The sequence below is a fragment of the Mytilus galloprovincialis genome, chromosome 5, assembly GCF_965363235.1.
Source record: "Mytilus galloprovincialis chromosome 5, xbMytGall1.hap1.1, whole genome shotgun sequence".
Lineage (NCBI taxonomy): Eukaryota > Metazoa > Mollusca > Bivalvia > Mytilida > Mytilidae > Mytilus > Mytilus galloprovincialis.
Genome location: NC_134842.1, coordinates 8,467,139 through 8,486,792, shown reverse-complemented (window position 1 = coordinate 8,486,792; position 19,654 = coordinate 8,467,139). Strand labels below are relative to the sequence as shown.

At 31.8% G+C, this 19,654-nt stretch overlaps 2 protein-coding genes across 2 annotated transcripts in view; both read left to right on the top strand.

Moving 5' to 3' along the window:
* The first annotated feature begins 9,262 nt into the window (after positions 1-9,262).
* Positions 9,263-19,654, top strand: part of LOC143076988 (hydroxylamine reductase-like) — a 50,344-nt gene continuing 39,952 nt past the window's right edge. Inside the window, exons 1-3 of the mRNA XM_076252879.1 lie at positions 9,263-9,266; positions 12,246-12,406; positions 12,925-13,107. Of these exons, the coding sequence (XP_076108994.1) occupies positions 9,263-9,266; positions 12,246-12,406; positions 12,925-13,107 (348 nt within the window). The remainder of the gene's footprint in view (positions 9,267-12,245; positions 12,407-12,924; positions 13,108-19,654) is intronic.
* LOC143075069 (hydroxylamine reductase-like) lies at positions 13,585-19,293 on the top strand. The gene is made up of 4 exons (XM_076250327.1): positions 13,585-13,713; positions 14,367-14,573; positions 16,061-16,168; positions 17,567-19,293. Exons 1-4 carry the CDS (start codon positions 13,606-13,608, stop codon positions 18,065-18,067), a joined length of 924 nt encoding a protein of 307 aa, XP_076106442.1. The 5' UTR covers positions 13,585-13,605; the 3' UTR covers positions 18,068-19,293.

The window sequence follows — 19,654 nt, the reverse complement described above, 5'->3', positions numbered from 1 at the left end:
GAATACAATCCTTTTCCTTTGGTCCGCTACTTGCTAGTTTAAGGCTAGTTCTGTAAGGTACGGACTTGAGTCCAGAATCCTTGATGTGGTCAATATCTAGATGAAAACTTTTTGCTGGCATAACATGCGACGTGCACAATTTGAATTGTTGTTGTTTTTTCATTTAATTGAAACAGCTGGTAAAAATACAATATTGATGTGAAGATGTAGAGCTACTGGTGGTTTTAGACCATTCTCAGACAAAATAGCAAATATTTGGTATGCACTGCCTGTGTTTCACTGTTTCAATGTTTGGCAAGAGCTTGATGAGTTCATCACAACCCATAAACTTTGGAGAGAAACTGCACTACATAGTATCTACCTTGATATATCTTATTTTTACCAACATTATGATGGTTTTATCAGTGTCTGCATTTCGTCTGCACTTTATTTTGGGCATTAACCCTTGTACTTCCTGTTGTTCCTTTATGTTTTCAATGAAGAAGAACCATAAGGGGAGATAATTCATAGACACATAGTTGATTTTTTTCAGTTTTCAATCCACATTTTTTTTCTTAAATCAAAAAACACATCCCTGAATTTTTTTTAAATTTTAAACGGGGGGTTTATCTTTATGATTTTGGCAATATTTTCTATAAACTATCTCGGAAATTTTTTCAAAGCTTCAATGAATTTTGGTGAAATTTGGTTTTCATTTAGATGTCAAAATCACCCCCTTTTCCAATAGAAAATAAGCATATGTACACAATTGTCAGCCAAATGTGTGATATATTTTTAGAAAGGCAAAGGTAACAGCTTTCAGATGTGATAATTGTCTGCATCATTTTCTGTCAGGATTAAGGGAAAATAAGCATTGATATTTAGGAAATTTTTTAGAATTTTCATTGAAAAAAAAAGCCCAAAATCAAAATGGCCGCCATTTCCATAGTAACAAAGCCCAAAATTAATTTCTAAAGTGTTAGTTGTTAATTATATTAGTTATGTAGTATGTGTACAAAGAATGGTAAAAATCTGTGACATAGGTGTGAACACTAATTTTGGTCCTTACAGAGAATGGCTCTTAAACAGTAAGCACACACATTAATTAATGTAATAATGCCATATTTTACAAAAGACAAACAAATTCATCGATAGAAACAAATATTGCAAATTTGTATTCATAGATTGAACGCCTATTTTCGTTTTCCTTATTTTAAAACTTCTGGTATTGTAAGTTTACTGATTAAGAACGTGTTCTCTAATGGATATTTTTAAAAGAATAAATAATTTACATAACACCCTAAAACATAACCCTTTTCTCCTGTCACGGTTTGGTTTCAGCTTTGGTCCTTTTTGGTTTATTAGGACAACAACGTTTGTATTGAACTAATGTATCGATATTGTATACTAGATTGTCTTCAAGAATTTGAAATTATAAATGATCAATTTCATGATAAACGTGCAGTCAGATATGTTAACAATAAGACCCACGGTGGGTATGGTTGTCCTGCGAGAGAACGTTCTGTGCTGGTGATTCGGTCCTGACGGGTGCTGGTGATCAATGAAAAAATGTAAACAATGACGAAAATGATGATTTTTGACGTTTTCTCTCATAAAAATGGAAGGAAACAGTTGAAATTTTTCAATTTTGTTTCTTATGGGTTCATAGGCAAACCATTAAAAAGTTGATCCTCTAAACTGTTTCAGTAAGCGTAACACAAAAGTGCTAATTTTCAGAAAATCTAGAACTGAAAAACTTAAAGAAAAATGCTCATGGAGTCCGCTTTCTATACCCAAATCCAAATGACAAAATTATTTTGTGAAAAAACAGTGCAATTTAGTAAAAGGAGTAGGTCCGGTAAGGACCGATTTTGGCCTCAAATTTCAGTTTCATCTCACGAAAAATTTTGACCCCTTTTTAAACACTTAAGTGTCTATTTCATATGATTCAATTAATTTATGTGAAAGATTTTAACTGATTTAGTCATTAAAAACGATCCGATTCAAGCTCAAATATGAAAAATCTACCAAATATGCGAAAAAATGTCACTTTTCAGATGTTTTTTGTCAAAAACAAAAGTGGCCGCATGCGTGTTCATCCTCAATCTTTATATATGTTATGAATTATCATCAAATACAACTTCCATTTCAATATTTTGGATGAACACGAATGCGGCCACTTTCGTTTTACACAGAAACCGTCTAAAATTTAACTAAAATGCAGGAATTGTGAAGATTTCAGTAATTTAGCATGACTTAATGGTGCTATTACCCAATATATGTGCAATGTATTGTCAAAAACAGCCCATATTTATGTAACAGAACCATTCTTCTATCCAATAAATAACTAAAAGTTTACATTTTAACAATTTTGTAAAACTGCTATATTTTGGGGCCAAAAAGGGGTCTTACTGGACCTACTCCTTTTGCATTTTCTCAGTTTATTCGTGTCCTGATACTGTGCTGGTGGGTCCTGTCATTGTGCTGGTGGGTCCTGATACGGTGCTGGTGATTTTGGGTAAAAATTTGTCATATTTGAAACAAATGTTTCAAAATCAATAAAATTTAACTGATAATTGTATTCAATCGGATCTGTGACTCCTATTTTTACTTTTGTGCATCCATTTGGCTGTTTTATATGATAAATCGTAATTATATTACATAAATGGGCAACATCTTCCGTCCAATATCAGATGAAAATATATCTAATTAGAATAGTTTTATTTAAGATATTAATTGATGATTCTCTACAAAATATGTTAACTTAAACAGTTTTAAAAGGTGCGTTTCACACAACTCTCGCAACTCCATCCAACCAACCCCTCCTTCTCTCCTCCTTCATTGGTACAGTGGTGTAACAACACAATTTATCACATGAATTAATAACATTAAGACACAAATTATTGAACAACGCATACTCGCAGCTACTGAAAGCTAGTTCAAAGACGCATTTTCAACTAATACCGGTAGATAAACCAAATTCTCTCAGATAAAAATCTCAATCATACCGATCATAAAGTTCATATTTTAATGTTTGATAATTTAGAACTTTAAAAGTGTGCAGTGAATTTTGTGCTCACAACAGTTATTCCACATGTTCCACAACTAGTATGTATAAATCAGACATTATAAAGGCATTTGGAAGATACCAAGAAGTCTTTTACAGTTAAAGATCATGAGAGGATGGACATTGCATGGAATTTTACATAGGATAAGAAGAAATTGATAGTTTGTTTTGGCGCGAAGGACTTTAAAACTTCGTTGCATTAAATTCTAAACAGTTTTCTTCTTGTCGTAACGGTAAATGTTTAAATGTTCAACAAAATCTCAATAACTGTGTTGGAACGAACAGAACAAAGGTGACATGTAAATCTTAATTTCTGTGTCATGTTGGTCTCTTGCGGAGAGCTGTATCATATGCAATCATAAGCACATCTTCTTTTTTCTATTTTAATCAATTTTTCATGGAGTTTGATCTACTTTTTAGCTTCAACCCTGGTGAGCCATGTTAATCGTCGGTATGCTGTTGCACCCAGCGCATGTACATGTAAATTGTCATATTACCATCTTTTTTTCTGATTTAGTTTACCCAATTCATACGTGACAGGATTATTACCCTAGTAACCGGTGTTACCAATGTATATATTGAACATAAGTTATAAAAATTCAACAATACTTAATTTATTGTGTCCGTTTGTTTAGGCAAAACAAAACTAGAAAAACTTCGAGAGACTTTTTTTTAAATGTCATGAAAGTGTTGAATGGGGGGCAATCATTTTATCGCATTTTACTTCTAAGGCGTTTTTTAGTTTTTTGAGTCCTGAAAACACGTATGAAATGGGGAAAAAAATGCTTTAGATTCGATTTTTTACAAATATATATATATATATATATACAAAGGCTACATGTTAATGTAATAATACAAAGAATTCACTGTATCAAAAAATGAAATATATGCGTGAAGTGAAATACCCCAGTAACGAGTCATTACTACAGCGAAGGTGTGTTTGGCACACAAAAAGCCTCGTGATATTACCAATATTAAAAGTGTATTTCTGAGTCTGGTATTTTTCCGTTCACTCATTTTTCACTCATTTTCAATTAAAAGTATGGCATATTTTTATTTTCATTCAAGAAATATATTTAAATATATAAATATCATTCACTCGCCTCTTAATTCTTTATCCAAAATCTTTGACAACAGACTTTCTTTTGGAATTATAAAATGCAAAACTTTATTTCTGTATGTGTAATTTAGGTTATCTCATCTTCATTCTCCGACAAATTCTAGTCTGGCCTTCCATAGAATAGTCCTATATTTTTTTAAGTGTTCTATCGAACTTTCGAAAATAACTGTTTAGAAAAAAAATTAGAATTTCAAAACTACCCCTAGCCACTGTTCCCTCCCTCTTCCTACCCCATCGACCCCACCCAAATAGAAAAGGTAAAAAAAACCGCAAAACTATAGTCATCCTTTTAATCAGCACTAAATTGCTAACAATGAAATCTGATTTAAGCTGCTAAAGACAATGATTCAAACGAACAGAAACAAGGCTGAGGTTCATTTGGTTGAATAAAAAGAAAAGTATCTACAGTATCGTACAAATTTGTCAGAGAAACATTATTCAGGATGCTTAGATTACACTGAATTTATTATTTAAACTCATCTAAGAGGTGTCCAGGCTCACCTGAATCCGATTGTTTGCCTTGATCAACTTTGATTGTGTCTTGATTCGTATACGAAACATGTTAAATCCTCAAGCATTTTAGCGCCCGGCCCAAGTCAGGAGACTCTTGGCTTTGTAAGTCTTGTACATGTTTTTATTTAAATTTTAGTTCATTGAAATATTGATAACCGATAACAGCCTTTTTAATCATTTTAAATGAGAAAACAGAAAACAATAAATTAAAAAAAATATGGGTTATTTTTTTCATAATAACAGGAAACATAGTCACAATAATGTCTATTTTAAGAAAACAGATAACAGCTAGATATAGTCAATTACAGTTAAGCATCAATGATCTGGAATTTTTGCCACTTTTGACTTAAATAGAAAGGCACAGAACCAGGACATAGGAGCACAGAACCAGGACCGTTTTTTAAATCACCAGCACAGCTTGTACGACTTTTGCAATAAAATATTGTTGTAATATGCTTTTTATGGTACTTATGACGTATCAGAGAAAAATTAAGCAACAGAACGGTTGTTTTATTGCCATTCTGATACAATGTAAACAAACCCACCAGCACAGAATCAGGACCCACCAGCACCCGTCAGGACCGAATCACCAGCACAGTACGTTTTCTCGCAGGACAACCATACCCACCGTGAGACCTAAATTTTCTATACTGTTTACTTCATTAATGTCAGTTACAAATCAAGAACTTTATTTAAGGAATTACTATAATATTTTTTCTGTCTGTGAAGAAATAACATAAAAAATGTGGTGCACTGAATAACGCGCAGTAGCGGGTTATTTAACAGTGTGAACCACATTTTTTATATTATTTCGAATAGAGTGACAAAATATTAAAGTTTTTTCTTAAAATTTAATTCTAAATTCCATTTTAAACCGGGGTTAATCATTAAAAAAACGTTGATGACGTCATGGTCACATGACAAAATTGTGTCTATGATATGATAAACATAACGACGTCAGCCAAACAGAAGACGAGTTACATCCAAAATTAAATTATAATCTGATGTTGCCTAGTGAATGATGTTAATTCTAAAAGTCGCATTTTGATAAATAAAACGGTACATGTATAATACAACTAATTGTCAGCCTATAATGTACATTTTGCGATTTATTAATAATACACTTAAAACTGCTTCCAAAGTGCTTTTATGGATTTGCTTTCGAAAGGAGCGCTTAAAGCCGTATATTTGCAGACAAGGATGTATACGAACCGCCAATATAAAGTAAACCATATGATATATAACATTACACATAAACATGTATATTTTAAATTACCTGTTATGTTATATTATCATGTTAGTGTTATATTCAACAATGCCATAAAAGCTGAAGGTTTGGCTAGCCGAAAACCAGGTTCAACCCACTTTTTTTTTTATAGTAAAATGTCATGTACCAAGTCTGGAAAATTGCAGTTGTTATATTATAGTTCGTTTCTGTGTGTGTTGCACTGTCGTTTTGTTTTTTTGTTGCACTTCAGTGTTTCTGTTGTTTCGTTGTTTTCATCTCATAGATGATGTGTTTACCTCAGTTTTAGTTTGTAACCCGGATTTTTTTTCTCTCAATCGATTTATGGCTTTCGAACAGCGGTATACTACTGTTGCCTTTATAAACCCCTTCCCAAGAAGTTATAACATGTTTCCGATACAGTTATACGCAAATTCTACTATACACTTAGGGCAATTAATATATTTATGAAAGAAAAACGTATAGAATATGAACAATCCAACTAATTTGGTAGGATGACTAGTTGAAATATACGAGGAAGCTTTCTTGTTTTCCGAATTCCAAATTGAATGAACTAATAACCAGTGATGATGATTAAAATGACCATCGTTGATGTGTATGATAGAGTTAAACTATATTTTATGTGATAAGTGTTTTAAGAGGTTATTTTGAAAGAAGACTGCAATCCAGCAATTATAAAAAAATCCTTTATCAAACTTTTCTGTAAAATAATATTCCTGTAATGTAATGCTGATGCAGTCACAAAATAACAACAACAAAATAGTTTTTTCCTGTTAATAACTATCTAACAAAACTACAGCATTCCAACAGTTACAATGTAAATAATTTGACTTCTTTTGTCTCGATTTCGATATAAGCAAAAATCTCAAAGTGTGCTGTAGGAAATTTAAACACAGTTGATAATCAAAATAGGAGGATCATTTTACCATAGATCAGGACAACTAAATGTTACTACAAATATGTATAATGAAAATAAGAGATATTCTAAAATGAATGTAAACGGAGCCCTTCTTTTAACCTGTTACCATCAAGCAAATTGTTTGATCTATATAAGTAGATTTTTATTTTGACATACGTACAGCTTAAGGTCGACGAACCTCATTTGTATTGGTTCCCTCATACCTACACCATGGTACACAGTAGTGGTTTTACTGGTTGTGTCAGGCAATAATCAATTATGTTCACGTATGTGTGAAATTGCTGTTGTGAAGATGACAAATGTTGTCAACTTACTACACACTTATATATAATTAGACAGAACGTCAGAAATTGATTACTTTATATAGAATTCAAAGTCTGGTGAATAATTCTCCTCATTATTACTATCATCATTACGATGTAGTATTGGTTAAAACAAGTAAGCTATGTATCTTGTAGTTCACTTTAATATTTTTACCGATTATGTCTGTTTATTTTGTTCACGCATCGTTCACTCCATCATTTTCTACATAAGAAAATGCCTGTTACAAGTCAGGAATATAACAGTTGTTATCCATGCGTTTGATGTGTTGGAGCTTTTGATTGTGCCATTTGATTGGGAACATCCATTTTTGAATTTTCCTCTCAGTTCAGTATTTTTGTTGTTTTTGTATTGTTTTTTTATTATATATTCATGTTTTACATAATGTGTGTTTCTTTTATATAAGATGTCTTATTTTATACTGTAGAAATTCGATTCTCTGAACAGGGCATATGAATATTTTTACTTGTCTGTATAATATACATTTCAAATAATGTTTGACGCATTTGTGGATACCCTGTCCGTAAGAACTTCCGTTGTATTGGGGTAGTTTGTAAATGAATATATTTATTGCAATTTTTCACAAATATAAAGTTTTCTAAAAAGGCTAGACGCGAAAATCAACAAATTACATTTAAAATTGAGAATGGAAATGGGGAATTGGCCAAAGAGACAACAACCCGACCATAGAAAAAAACAACAGCATTGTTTGAGTGCATCATCAAACCATTGTTTTTTTCAAAAGTTTTTATGGACACCAAACACAATGATCATAAATTAGCTTCAATGTACTTAGACAAGGTATATCTGTACATTATGCCTAGTATCAAACACTTTAAGTATCAAAATTGTTTAAGAATGAAAAGCGAATGCCATAATCATTTTCATCAATGTTCAATTCAATCTCTCGTAAGTTATATTTTAGGAAGGATTGTATATGGTCGACTTGTACTACCAAATATTGTTATTTTCATTGATAGCAACACAATTTTCTTTTTGTTAAATATTCATACATAATATATAATTTCTTAGACTTTTCAAGCAAGTTTACTAAAAATTAGATCATTTTCCAATGTTTGTTACTTAAGCAAAGTTTAAGAATATGAAGTTTATTTTACAAACACATAAATGGGTAACTTGCACTCAGTTGCACCAATATTCAGTTTAACCTCTCGTAAGTTTTTCGAGATTCAGGATTGTAAATAGTCGATTTATACTGCCAAATACTGTTATTTTCATTGATAACAACCTAATTATCTTCTTGTTGATTAATCATATATACTATAAATTTCTGTTGCCATCTATTGGCGTTCGTTACCTTTTACAAAAACCTTTTCCTTCAAACTTGACCGTAGTAATAATTGTGTATCGATTTTAAAATATGTCAGATAGTTACCCTACTAACAAACAAGACCTCCAGTATTAGAACAATAACATAAGACAAGATGAAAAGTAGCTATTATCCTTTTTTGTCTTACATCCATGAGAGATTTTGCAAATTAGTATTGATTTTCTTTTTCTCCAGTTTCGCTATGTTTAGATAGATATAGGAAGATGTGGTGTGAGTGCCAATGAGACAACTCTCCATACAAATAACAATTTAAAAAGTAAACCATTATAGGTTAAAGTACGGCCTTCAACACGGAGCCTTGGCTCACACCGAACAACAAGCTATAAAGGGCCCCAAAATTACTAGTGTAAAACCATTCAAACGGGAAAACCAACGGTCTAATCTATATAAACAAAACGAGAAACGAGAAACATGTATATAGTACATAAACAAACGACAACTACTGTACATTAGGTATACATATAATATTCTTAAGAAGGTATACATAGGGCATGGACAAAAAGAGAGAATAAACAATTTGGACATTTTAAATAACTTAAATCATTTTTTTAACTCAAGGATGATTTTGATCAACTTAAATCATTGTTTTTAACCCAACAATGATTTTGATCTAAAACATTGGTTATGGGAATTTAGAGATTAGAAAATGATAAACCATAATTATAAAGAATCATGAGAGGAAAATGCATATGAAAATTAAAGAATAGATCATTTAATGGGTGATAAAATATAAAGATTCGAAAATAATGGGTAAGTTAAATCTGAATAGAGGAAATGGCTTAAATTATGAAATACAAAAATGAAGACCTACGACCCAGACCCTCATAACTGACACGAGTTTCATATTTATGTGTATTTCTGCTTAATAAAGACAAAAGTCATAATAACTAACTTAGAATTAACGCCTGTATAAAGCAGATGTGAAAATACATGTCTCATTAGTTCTGCATAGCGTAAGGTTACGACAGCTAGGGCATATATATATATATTTGGTTTAAGGAGTGCAAGTAATTGAGATCAATTAAAACACCACGCTAATCCATACGATCTTTTGGAAATAATAGTCATGGTGGTTAAGAGTCTGTCTAAAAAACAATATCATAGATTGTAGTTCAAAGTCTTTATGGGTGTCTGCACAGAGGTGCGTTCTAAATGTTCAGAACATTTGAACATTTGAACATAGGTGCAATATTAATGCAATTTTCTGTACAGATTATTGTTTTCTTTATTTTTAAGTGCCTAAAATAAAAATAAGAATATTGTAAAGCAGTACTTTAACTATTGGGAGAAACATTAACAAGTGTCATTATGTTATAGATAATGCATATTTTAAGGTTTTTCTTGTCGTAGAACCCCCCGAGGGGTGGCAGGATTGATCAAATGAAAGACCGACCGGATGGAGGTCTTTCTTTGAACTATCCTGACACCCCGAGGTGTGTTCTACGACAGGAAAAACCTTAAAATATGCATTATCTGACTTATATACCGTAAAAAAATATTAATTTTATAAAGATTTGTAAAATTTAGTATCCTATTTTACCGACAACACTAAAGTGGGATTTTCCTTTCTAATGCGTTCAGGTTTTAATACGCCCTGCGACTCATTTAGAGTGTGAAATAAAACTCACTAAATAATTTAGATATAAACCTTTTAAAAATTATTATCCATAAACAATAAAAGTATTACTGTAACTGCATGAAGTAAGAAACAAGTGTATTGTTACCATCCGATAACTGTGTATGACAAATACAAGACACATTGTAAGTAATTTATTGTACCACTTAGCTTATGGAAAAGGGGGAGGGGGTATGTTTTTTTCTATTTGTTATGTTATTTCTAACGCGGAAAAGAGGTTATTTTTTTAACAATTTTACTTGAATCGAATGAAAAATTCAGAAAGATTGTCTTTTGAATCGCAATACATTTTATTAAAAGATAATCAGGATATAATTATATACCCTCCGCACCCGACCCTTTCGTGAGTTACGTTAATGTTATTCAATAGAATATAAGAATATCTTATTAGTTGATCATTTGATAGAGTAAGAGGTATACATAAATTTAATAAAAAGTTAAGAACTGACACGAAGACGAATATAAATACATGTAGGTCACAGTATGATTTCCTATTCAGTGTGTATCGTTCTAAACATGCATGCAATATTTGCCACTAGACGTTAAACAAGCAACCAAAAATCAATCAACCGATTCAGTTTGACCCAATAAGATTTTCAAAATCTTACACACGAATATGTTAAATCTTGACTTATTTTATGAAGGTCTACATTAAAATTCATCTGACATATATAGTAGTATCTTTGTAGCGATAAATTAACAAAACTCTACGTTATTTGTTTCTAAAATTAAAATGCGGGACTACAATGACGGTTTCTTTTACACCTATCATCGATTGAACTTTAAAAAAAAAAATTCCAAATCGGCAACAAAAAACTATTAGACGAATAAAGTTTTGAAGTAAATCATAGATTGCATGTTTATCAAGGACAATATTGACCTAACACAGGTCATTATGTTATGCCTTTGAGCATATATCATTGAAATATGGTATCGTCCAGGTTGATTCTGAAAAAGAATGACCTGTCGTTCTGAAAGAAAATAACTCCATATAGGTATATACTTATATATTAAACTACTTCATGACTAATTTGGTCTAGGTTGCGGTGTATTACTTACAAAATTTTGACATTTTTATCATTACAATATTATATTTTACCACATTCAATTTGTATTAACCTTATCTCATAAAAATCGTACTAATCATTAGAAACCAATTATTTTCTAATTTTTATAGTTCAAATATTATGTTGTATTGTATGCTTTGTTTTGTAATTACAATGATTATTCTGCTCTGTGATTTGCACAATAAAATATCTTGTATCTTGCATCTTGCATCTTGTATCTTGTCTGCTTGGGAATAAAATTTGCTTTTACTTTACAGCACATTGACAAACGTAAACTTTGATCAGGATCGCTTGTTAAAAGTTTGACTCAGTGGTTTGGTACAAATGTACCACACGAGAAACTCGGTAGCTTTAACAAAACGTTCCCTATAATTAAACAAAAATAATAATACATAAAAGTTTTCTTCGTTTGATATTAAAATCCCATCTTCAAGAATAATTATGCACGTATTTACGGCTTGAAATAGAACAATCATCATTTATTCACTAATTGACCAAGTTGACGAAGATCAACGCACTTCTTAAATGTAACTTAAAATCTTTAAATATGTTCTGTCAATCCGTGGTCAATCGGTAGACGGTTGACCTCTAAGTATCATTTGCCTACTATAAAATTAAGAATGGAAATTGGGAATGTGTAAAAGAGACAACAACCCGACCAAAGAGCAGAAATCAGACGAAGGTCACGAATGGGCCTTCAACACAGCAAGAAAACCCCCCACCTGCAGGCGGGCTGCAGCTTTTTATGTCTATGACAAAAGACTTCGAAATTTTCTTTATAAAAATCTTTTGTAGGCGAAACGCGTGTCTTAGTTGATATAAACAGTACTTATTTTTTTCAAAATCTAACATTAAAGTAGAACAATATTGCATAGCACGTGCCTTCGTTAACGAATACTATATAACTAATCTGGGATCATCTTATTTTTGAAACTTGATATGAATAATATGTATAAAGATGGTTGTGGATCATGAATGAATTATAACCGACTTATCTTTACAACTTTGTTTACTTTGTAAATGTAGGTCTTAAAGTTGGTGTATTAGAAAACCAGAGTATTTATGGACCAGACGTGAATGGTGTACGTTACATGACCATTTATGGAATTAAAGGATTATCTGCATACGCCTGTCATGCTAATGCGCTTGGAGAAGAAGACCCTGATGTTTCCACTTCCTTATACGAGGTATATCGTTGAATAACTCATACTCATCACATTCCAATGGTTAATTTCCCTCGTGGATAAGTAAGAAGACCAAATAAGAAAATAACAGTTTTTTGTTTTGTTATCCTGATAACTCAATAAATGAAAATCTCTTATAAGTCAGTGTGGCTACATGATAACTTAGATTTAAATCTTGTTTGTATGTTTGAGTACAAAAATGAAATAGTCTGTCCGTCTCTCTGTCTAATATGTTATGAAATTCCCCGAAGTCCTTACATATACATCCATTCGTTGTCAAACATTTTTGGTAAGCGAATTTAACATAACAAAGTTTTTCTTTATTCGGCATTGCTGAAAACGGTTACACCTGCACATTTTACATGAACATGGAGCTTATGTACTATAGTATGACTATCTATTACTCGACTAATTAAATAGAAAGCGGAGTAATTATAAAATTATATTTTATTTAAAGTTTTTTTTTTTCAACTCACGTTTTCTTTAAAAAATGACGATGTCTGATGATTTTTACTATTCAGGTATTGGACTTTTTGACGAGTGGAACGGAAGAAGAACGTCATGATCTGACTACGAATCTCAAACTTGCTCTGAAAGTAGGAGAAATAAACCTTCGGGTGATGGAGCTTTTAGATAAAGGTCACCGGAAGCAGCTTGGTATACCATCTCCGTCAAAAGTTAACAGAGCACCTGTTACAGGAAAGGTACTCCCTTTATTTTCCCCTTCCCAATGAAATAGGTATTTGAGCAAGCGAGCATAACATTTTCGTACGTCTGAAGAGCATTTCTGGATTAACCTTCCATTCAAGCTCATCTTGCCCGATGAGCTTACTATTATTTCTATAAAGCAGTAAGAGAAAAGGACAAATTAAATACTTTCAGATAAGCTGCCGTGACAAATAACAACTAAAGTATTTTACACCCATATTTCCCCATGTAATTCAATAAGATATAGATAATACATATTTTAAGTTATTGCTCGTCATATAAAACACCAAGGGTGTTAGGATTGCTCAAATGAAAGGACCAACCGTAAGAAGGTTTCCTTTGTGCAAACCTAGAGGCGGATCCATTTTTTATATCAGATATTACACTGTATGTATGAGCCTATGCTATATACATGCTTATATATTTAAATGTGCATACAAGAAATAACGTTTACATCTATATTGTAATGTATACTGGTTTCAGGACATGACCTGATGGATCTTTATGCTATTCTGAAGAATACTGAAAAAGAAGGAATAAACGTCTACACTCACGGAGAGATGTTACCAGCACACAGCTATCCCATTTTGAGAGAGTTCAAGGTACATACCCATATACACAAATGACACATATTAAAGAATAAAGATCTGAGAAAACTATGTTTTACCTATTATATATTGTTTAAGGTTTAATGAGTGGAGCTGGAACTGCCTTCTTATCCTACACTTGCAGTTATCCATGTTTCGGTGAGAGCCATGGTTTATGTGGTTTATTGACTATCGTGATCTAATGTGTTTGATTCCTTCCCGTCGGCATGTAATTTTGTTCTAAAACCAAATTGACACCTTTAACAACGCAGAATGATAAAGCTTTTTTTTAAACAAACAAATATCGAAATAGAAATATTTTCTTGATTGACCAATAATAACATAACATACATCTTGGACTATCTGAAGATACATATTGTATTATCTGATTAAGAAGTTTCGTTATTCAAATTTTGTCTATGCATTCAAAAATGAATTAAACTTCATAAACTTCATTCAGGGACCAGCTAAGGCCCACCTCGGTCGCGGGATATTCTCTCTGAGTTGAAGACTCATTGGTGGCCTTCGGCTGTTGTCTGCTATTTGGTCGGGTTGTTGTCTCTTTTACATATGCCCCGTTTTCATTCTCAATTTTATCGTAAAAACTTAGATATGACACTAAACTTCGACTTTGAACTTTTTCTGAAGTACATGTCATCTTCTCGTAGAATCTTGTTGGTCAGTTTGTTAGTGCATGGCAGAATCAGAAGATTGAATTTGGAACTTTTCCAGGACCAGTTGTCATAACAACAAATTGTGTTATCGAGCCTTTGAAGTCTTACAGAGATAGACTGTATACTTTGAACGAGACAGGAATCCATGGAGTTAAACATATCAATTTGGAAAATAAAGAGGAAATGTTTCAATTGATAAACGTAAGCTTAACACGTATATATTTTCACTACTGTGGTAAGTATTGTCTAGAAAGGTACTCAAGAGTGTGCAGCACATTGAGATTTCATCATAAGATACCTTAATGTATTTTGCCGTATTATAAAATAAGCTTTGTATTTGAAAAACGAAGAACAACGTACAGACAATCAAAATTTCACTATTGCGTTACGTTATTTATTTTTGGCAAAGAATGATTAAATTACTCACAGTTTTAATGATTTCTTAAAGTCAAAATAACATTCACATTTAAGAAAATGCAAAAAAAAAAAAAAAAATGCATCTGGTTAAATATAGTACACTCATCACAGATCTAGTTTGATAATGTGACATGTGTTTCGTCTTTAAAAGACTCATCAGTGACGCTAAGGGAAAAAGGAGTAGAAAAGGGCTCAACGAAGAAACACTTTACTCCATACACAGACAAATTTCACTCGAATCAATTTCACGTATATTTAATTTCAATGCGAATTTCACATCAAACGGGCTTATTTGTAAAAATCGCGTGATTATCATATTAAAATTGATACCAATTTCAATTTTGAAAAACGACACGTTTTGTAAATTAACTTGCATTAGATATCACGTGACCTGAACTTGAACCTTACCTCACGTTTGAGAGATTATAACATGAAATGTAGGAAGCACATCAGTCCAGAAAAACTTCAAAAGAACAAGCATAAGGCTGATTTTGTGTTAGGTAGTTTTAATGCGACACCAGGGTTTACAAACTGAACGATTTCATTAATAATGAATTTTTAATGTAATATTTACATCCTGCCAGTACTGTAGTTAAGGTCATTGTGGTGATTGATAAAGTAGAAACCATTTATAATATATATAAATAACTTGATCATCCATTGGATGCGTCACACGTCCCTGAAGAAAATATTGTTTATTATTTCAATTTTTGACCTAGACTACATTTACCTTTAAAAAAACCTAGTTCAGCGCTCTGATACATGAATAGCATTATATAGTTATAGGAATAGTGCTACTTATCGAAGCAACCTTCATAGGATAAGCTTCTTATCAAAATATACCTGTTTGATAATTTGTATGATCGGCCTTGGCTTAAATGGATACATAATATATGTAAGGTATTCTATAGTTTGTTATTCAGAACAAATATTTCTAATGAAATAAAAATGAAAGAAATTAGATACAGAATATCGAAATAAATGAATACATAAGGCTTGCATCCCTTTTTAAACAAATGGATACGAATAATAAAATTTGAAAGTGTAAGTGTAGTGTTTGTAGAAGAGATCTACAATGAAATACATTTTGGAAAACATTTTTGAAAAAGAAAATATAAAAGAAATTAAACACAGTCTATAAAAATATATAATAGACTCACATCCTTTTGTTTCAACAAAGTTTCAACAAAAAGATGCGAACATTAGATTTTATAAATGTAAGAGGAACTCTTCAATGAAATAATAAAAGGATAATACGTCTTCATTTCCAGCATGCCAAATCACTTCCAGGATTCGACGACAAGACAATTCAGAAGTTTGATAAAAACACATTTACTGTCGGCTTTGGAAGAGAGGTTATCTTAGATAACGCAGATAAAGTGAGTTGTGTACAGCTTGGATTGGTTTTTTTACTGATATATTTACTCTTATTTGGTGGTGTAGCCAATAGTATTACATCAGTATTGTTGACAAGATTTGTCTTTCACATATTATTCCATATTCATACCAAATTACTAAGTTCTGTGGGATGTAAAGAGACACATCCACGTCCGTTAAGAATTTTAACAATTTGGCTCCCTAAAAATACCAGGCTTATAATCCAGTACGCAAGATATACGTTTCATTGATTTATATTAAAATCCGATATTTGTGTTTGGAAATCGCCGTACTATGCAGGTTGAACTGCAACTCTTCGTTAGTTTATTGAATTACTATCTTTCTGTCCCTATCTAACATATCATCTTTTTCACGTGGAATGTCATATTTCTTACATCAACTCCGGACACCTCATTTTGAAAAAGATACCCGTTTTTGAAAATTGTTTAATTTGATCTTGTTCTGAAATATATGTTGTTTAATTAAATAAATGCAATGCATTTTATGCATGGTTGTTGAAACTCTCGACTTGCATATTTGATTTGTTACTTTTTCTTTAAACATATAATACTTAATCCTTAAATTATGTTTTGAATTACAACATTGCTTATATCATGATTTTGACTTCTGTTACACAACTATTATCATTACATCGTGTTTCACAATTTTTTAAATCCTAAAGTCATGTGACTGGTTGTACAGTAATCTCTAATATGCATGACTATGTTAGGCTTTTGTTACTTTGTTACTTATTTAATTTCATGGAGTCTTTAAACTGATTTACTTTTACCACTCTTTCTATACATTCATCGGGGTTTTGGTATATCACGCTGAAACTTCTGTAGGATTTCTTTATTGAGCCGATTTCATCAAAATTGTCCGTCTACCACGATAAGTATCGATAAACATGTTTTATTATGTTATAACTCAATCGAGCGATGATACACTAGTGATAAAATGGAAAAAAAGTACATGTAGTTTGTGTGATTTTTTTTTATTCTGCATGTGTAAATATAAAAGAAGTAAAGCTTCTACAGTCGTCCTGTTGTACCACGTCAGGAATATAACAGTTGTTTTCCATTCGTTTGATGTGTTTAAGCTTTTGATTTTGCCTTTTGATTCGGAACTTTCCATTTTGAACTTTCCTTTGTGTTCGGTATTTTTTTTTCCTTTTTTTCACATGCTAAGAATTGAAAAACATATACTGCAAGTTGTGATAACTTGTGTCCAATTTTTTTGCTAATTATCTCTCTCTCTTTCTCTGCATACAGCCTACTCTATTCTAGTCTGTAATAAGAACGAAATTAACAACTTATAAGAAGTTACAAAATCATATTAGTATATGGTGACTTGTAAACTAATAGATGGTATAGACTTATATTACTCTGGTAATATTGTAGGTTCTTCAAGCAGTAGCCGATGGAGATTTAACGAGAATATTTGTCATTGGTGGATGTGACGGTTCGGAGCACAAACGTAACTATTTCAAAACATTAGCACACTCACTGCCCCCACAAACTCTTATACTTACTATGGGTTGCGCTAAATATAGAATCAACGATAAAGACTATGGAACTCTGGGAAATACTGGAATCCCCCGACTTCTTGACCTTGGACAGTGTAATGACAGTTATGGTGCAATAATGGTAGCACAGGCACTGGCGTCGGCTCTCAATACTGACATTAACAGTTTACCTTTGTCTTTATCATTGTCATGGTTTGAACAGAAAGCAGTGGCAGTTCTTCTTAGTTTATTGAGTCTTGGCATCAAGAATATAAGATTAGGCCCAGTTATGCCGGCTTTTCTGACACCCACTGTCAGACAAGCACTTAAGGATCAATATGGAATAATGCCTGTCGATATTAGACATCCACTTGAAGACATGGAAGATATGATGTAACATTGAAACAAATAACAATAAATAATTAAAAACCAATTCTTCAGAGAACAATTGAAGGTCTGTTCACCTCGATAAGAATGAAATTTAAAAAACGATGTTAGAAAATTTCACTCCTTGTTGATGTAATGTGGTAAATCAAACTGATATATAAAAAAAGATTAATAGGTGAATGCAGAAGACTTAATTGTTTTATAAGGAACCAGAAAGAATTTTTAGCAAAGGTCAAAATATAGAACGTCAAATTGACCTTTGACCTTGACCTCAATTTTGAGGTCATAGGTCAGTGATCTCAAATCAAAAGACCCCAGGTCAATCACTTGTATGGTTGTCGAGAAATAATGATTTCAAATACAAAAGGGGAGAAAACTCCTATAAGGGTTAACAAAAACTCTTCGACCTAGATAGGTTGAAATTGTGCCTTTTTGTATTATTTGGCAAACACATCATATCATTTACTGTCACAGTTTCTTTGGAATAACGATAACAAGCAAAATTCAAAATTTATTACATGACCTTGACCTTTGATCTTGACCTCAATTTCCTTCAAATGGACCAAAGACTTCATATTAAAAAGACTGTAGGCCTCTACGACTTATAACGTATGAATTTATCCATCAAATCGTCTATCTTAAATTATCAAAGGGAAATAACTCCCATAAGATGTTTTCCGATCACTTCAGTCAAAATTAACCAAATCATTTTAAGAGAAGACGAACAATTTGGTGAAAACAGTTTGCTAAAATCTTTTACGGTTTATGAGATATAGCGATAACAAGAAAAATGGGACGCGGGGAGATAACTCCTATAAGAATAAGTGTTCGGTCACATAGGTCGAGTTTTGAAACCCCCATTACTGTACAACATCATTGGCCAAAAATCCATTCGAAATGTGGTAAGACAAAAAAGCATCTCAGACAGCAGAAGAAGAAGAAAAAAAAAATAATGAGAAGAAAAACTAAAGGTTTTTTCACGAAAAGTGGAAAGACCTAATTAAATGGCCAACATATATAATTAAGTGTTACAGATCTGTCAATAGGTGTAAGGCTGTAATGATGTATTAATCATCACCTTGAATTGTATAAGGGACCATATAACCTGAAGTCTCTTCACAAAGAAAATAATTTTGATATAGATTATTTATATATATCTTTTGATAGCATAATACTATTTATAGGTTTTGTCATGCCATGTCAGTAACGAGTTTATATCAAACTTGTTTAAATCACCTTCAACTCATATTACGCCAGTATTTTACAACTTAGAAATGTAGCAATGGTTCCTTTCAATATTGAAATTCCCATTAGAAATTTTTATTTTCAATGTATTGATCAGCATTCAATTTGTGCATGGTCAAGACTGGATCGAATAACTTAACTTTGTGTCTACCGATGACCAAAGTCTCAAAATAAGATAAAAACAAATATTGCAAAATACTAATGATGTTTGCAATGGTTATTTCGTTTTATCAAAATTATACGAAAAATAATAAGTCAAATTGACTTTTGTTATAATTTAATATTGAAATAATATTGAAAATGGCAACATAAGTATATCATTGTTCAATTGTCACAAACCAATTCAGCGAAA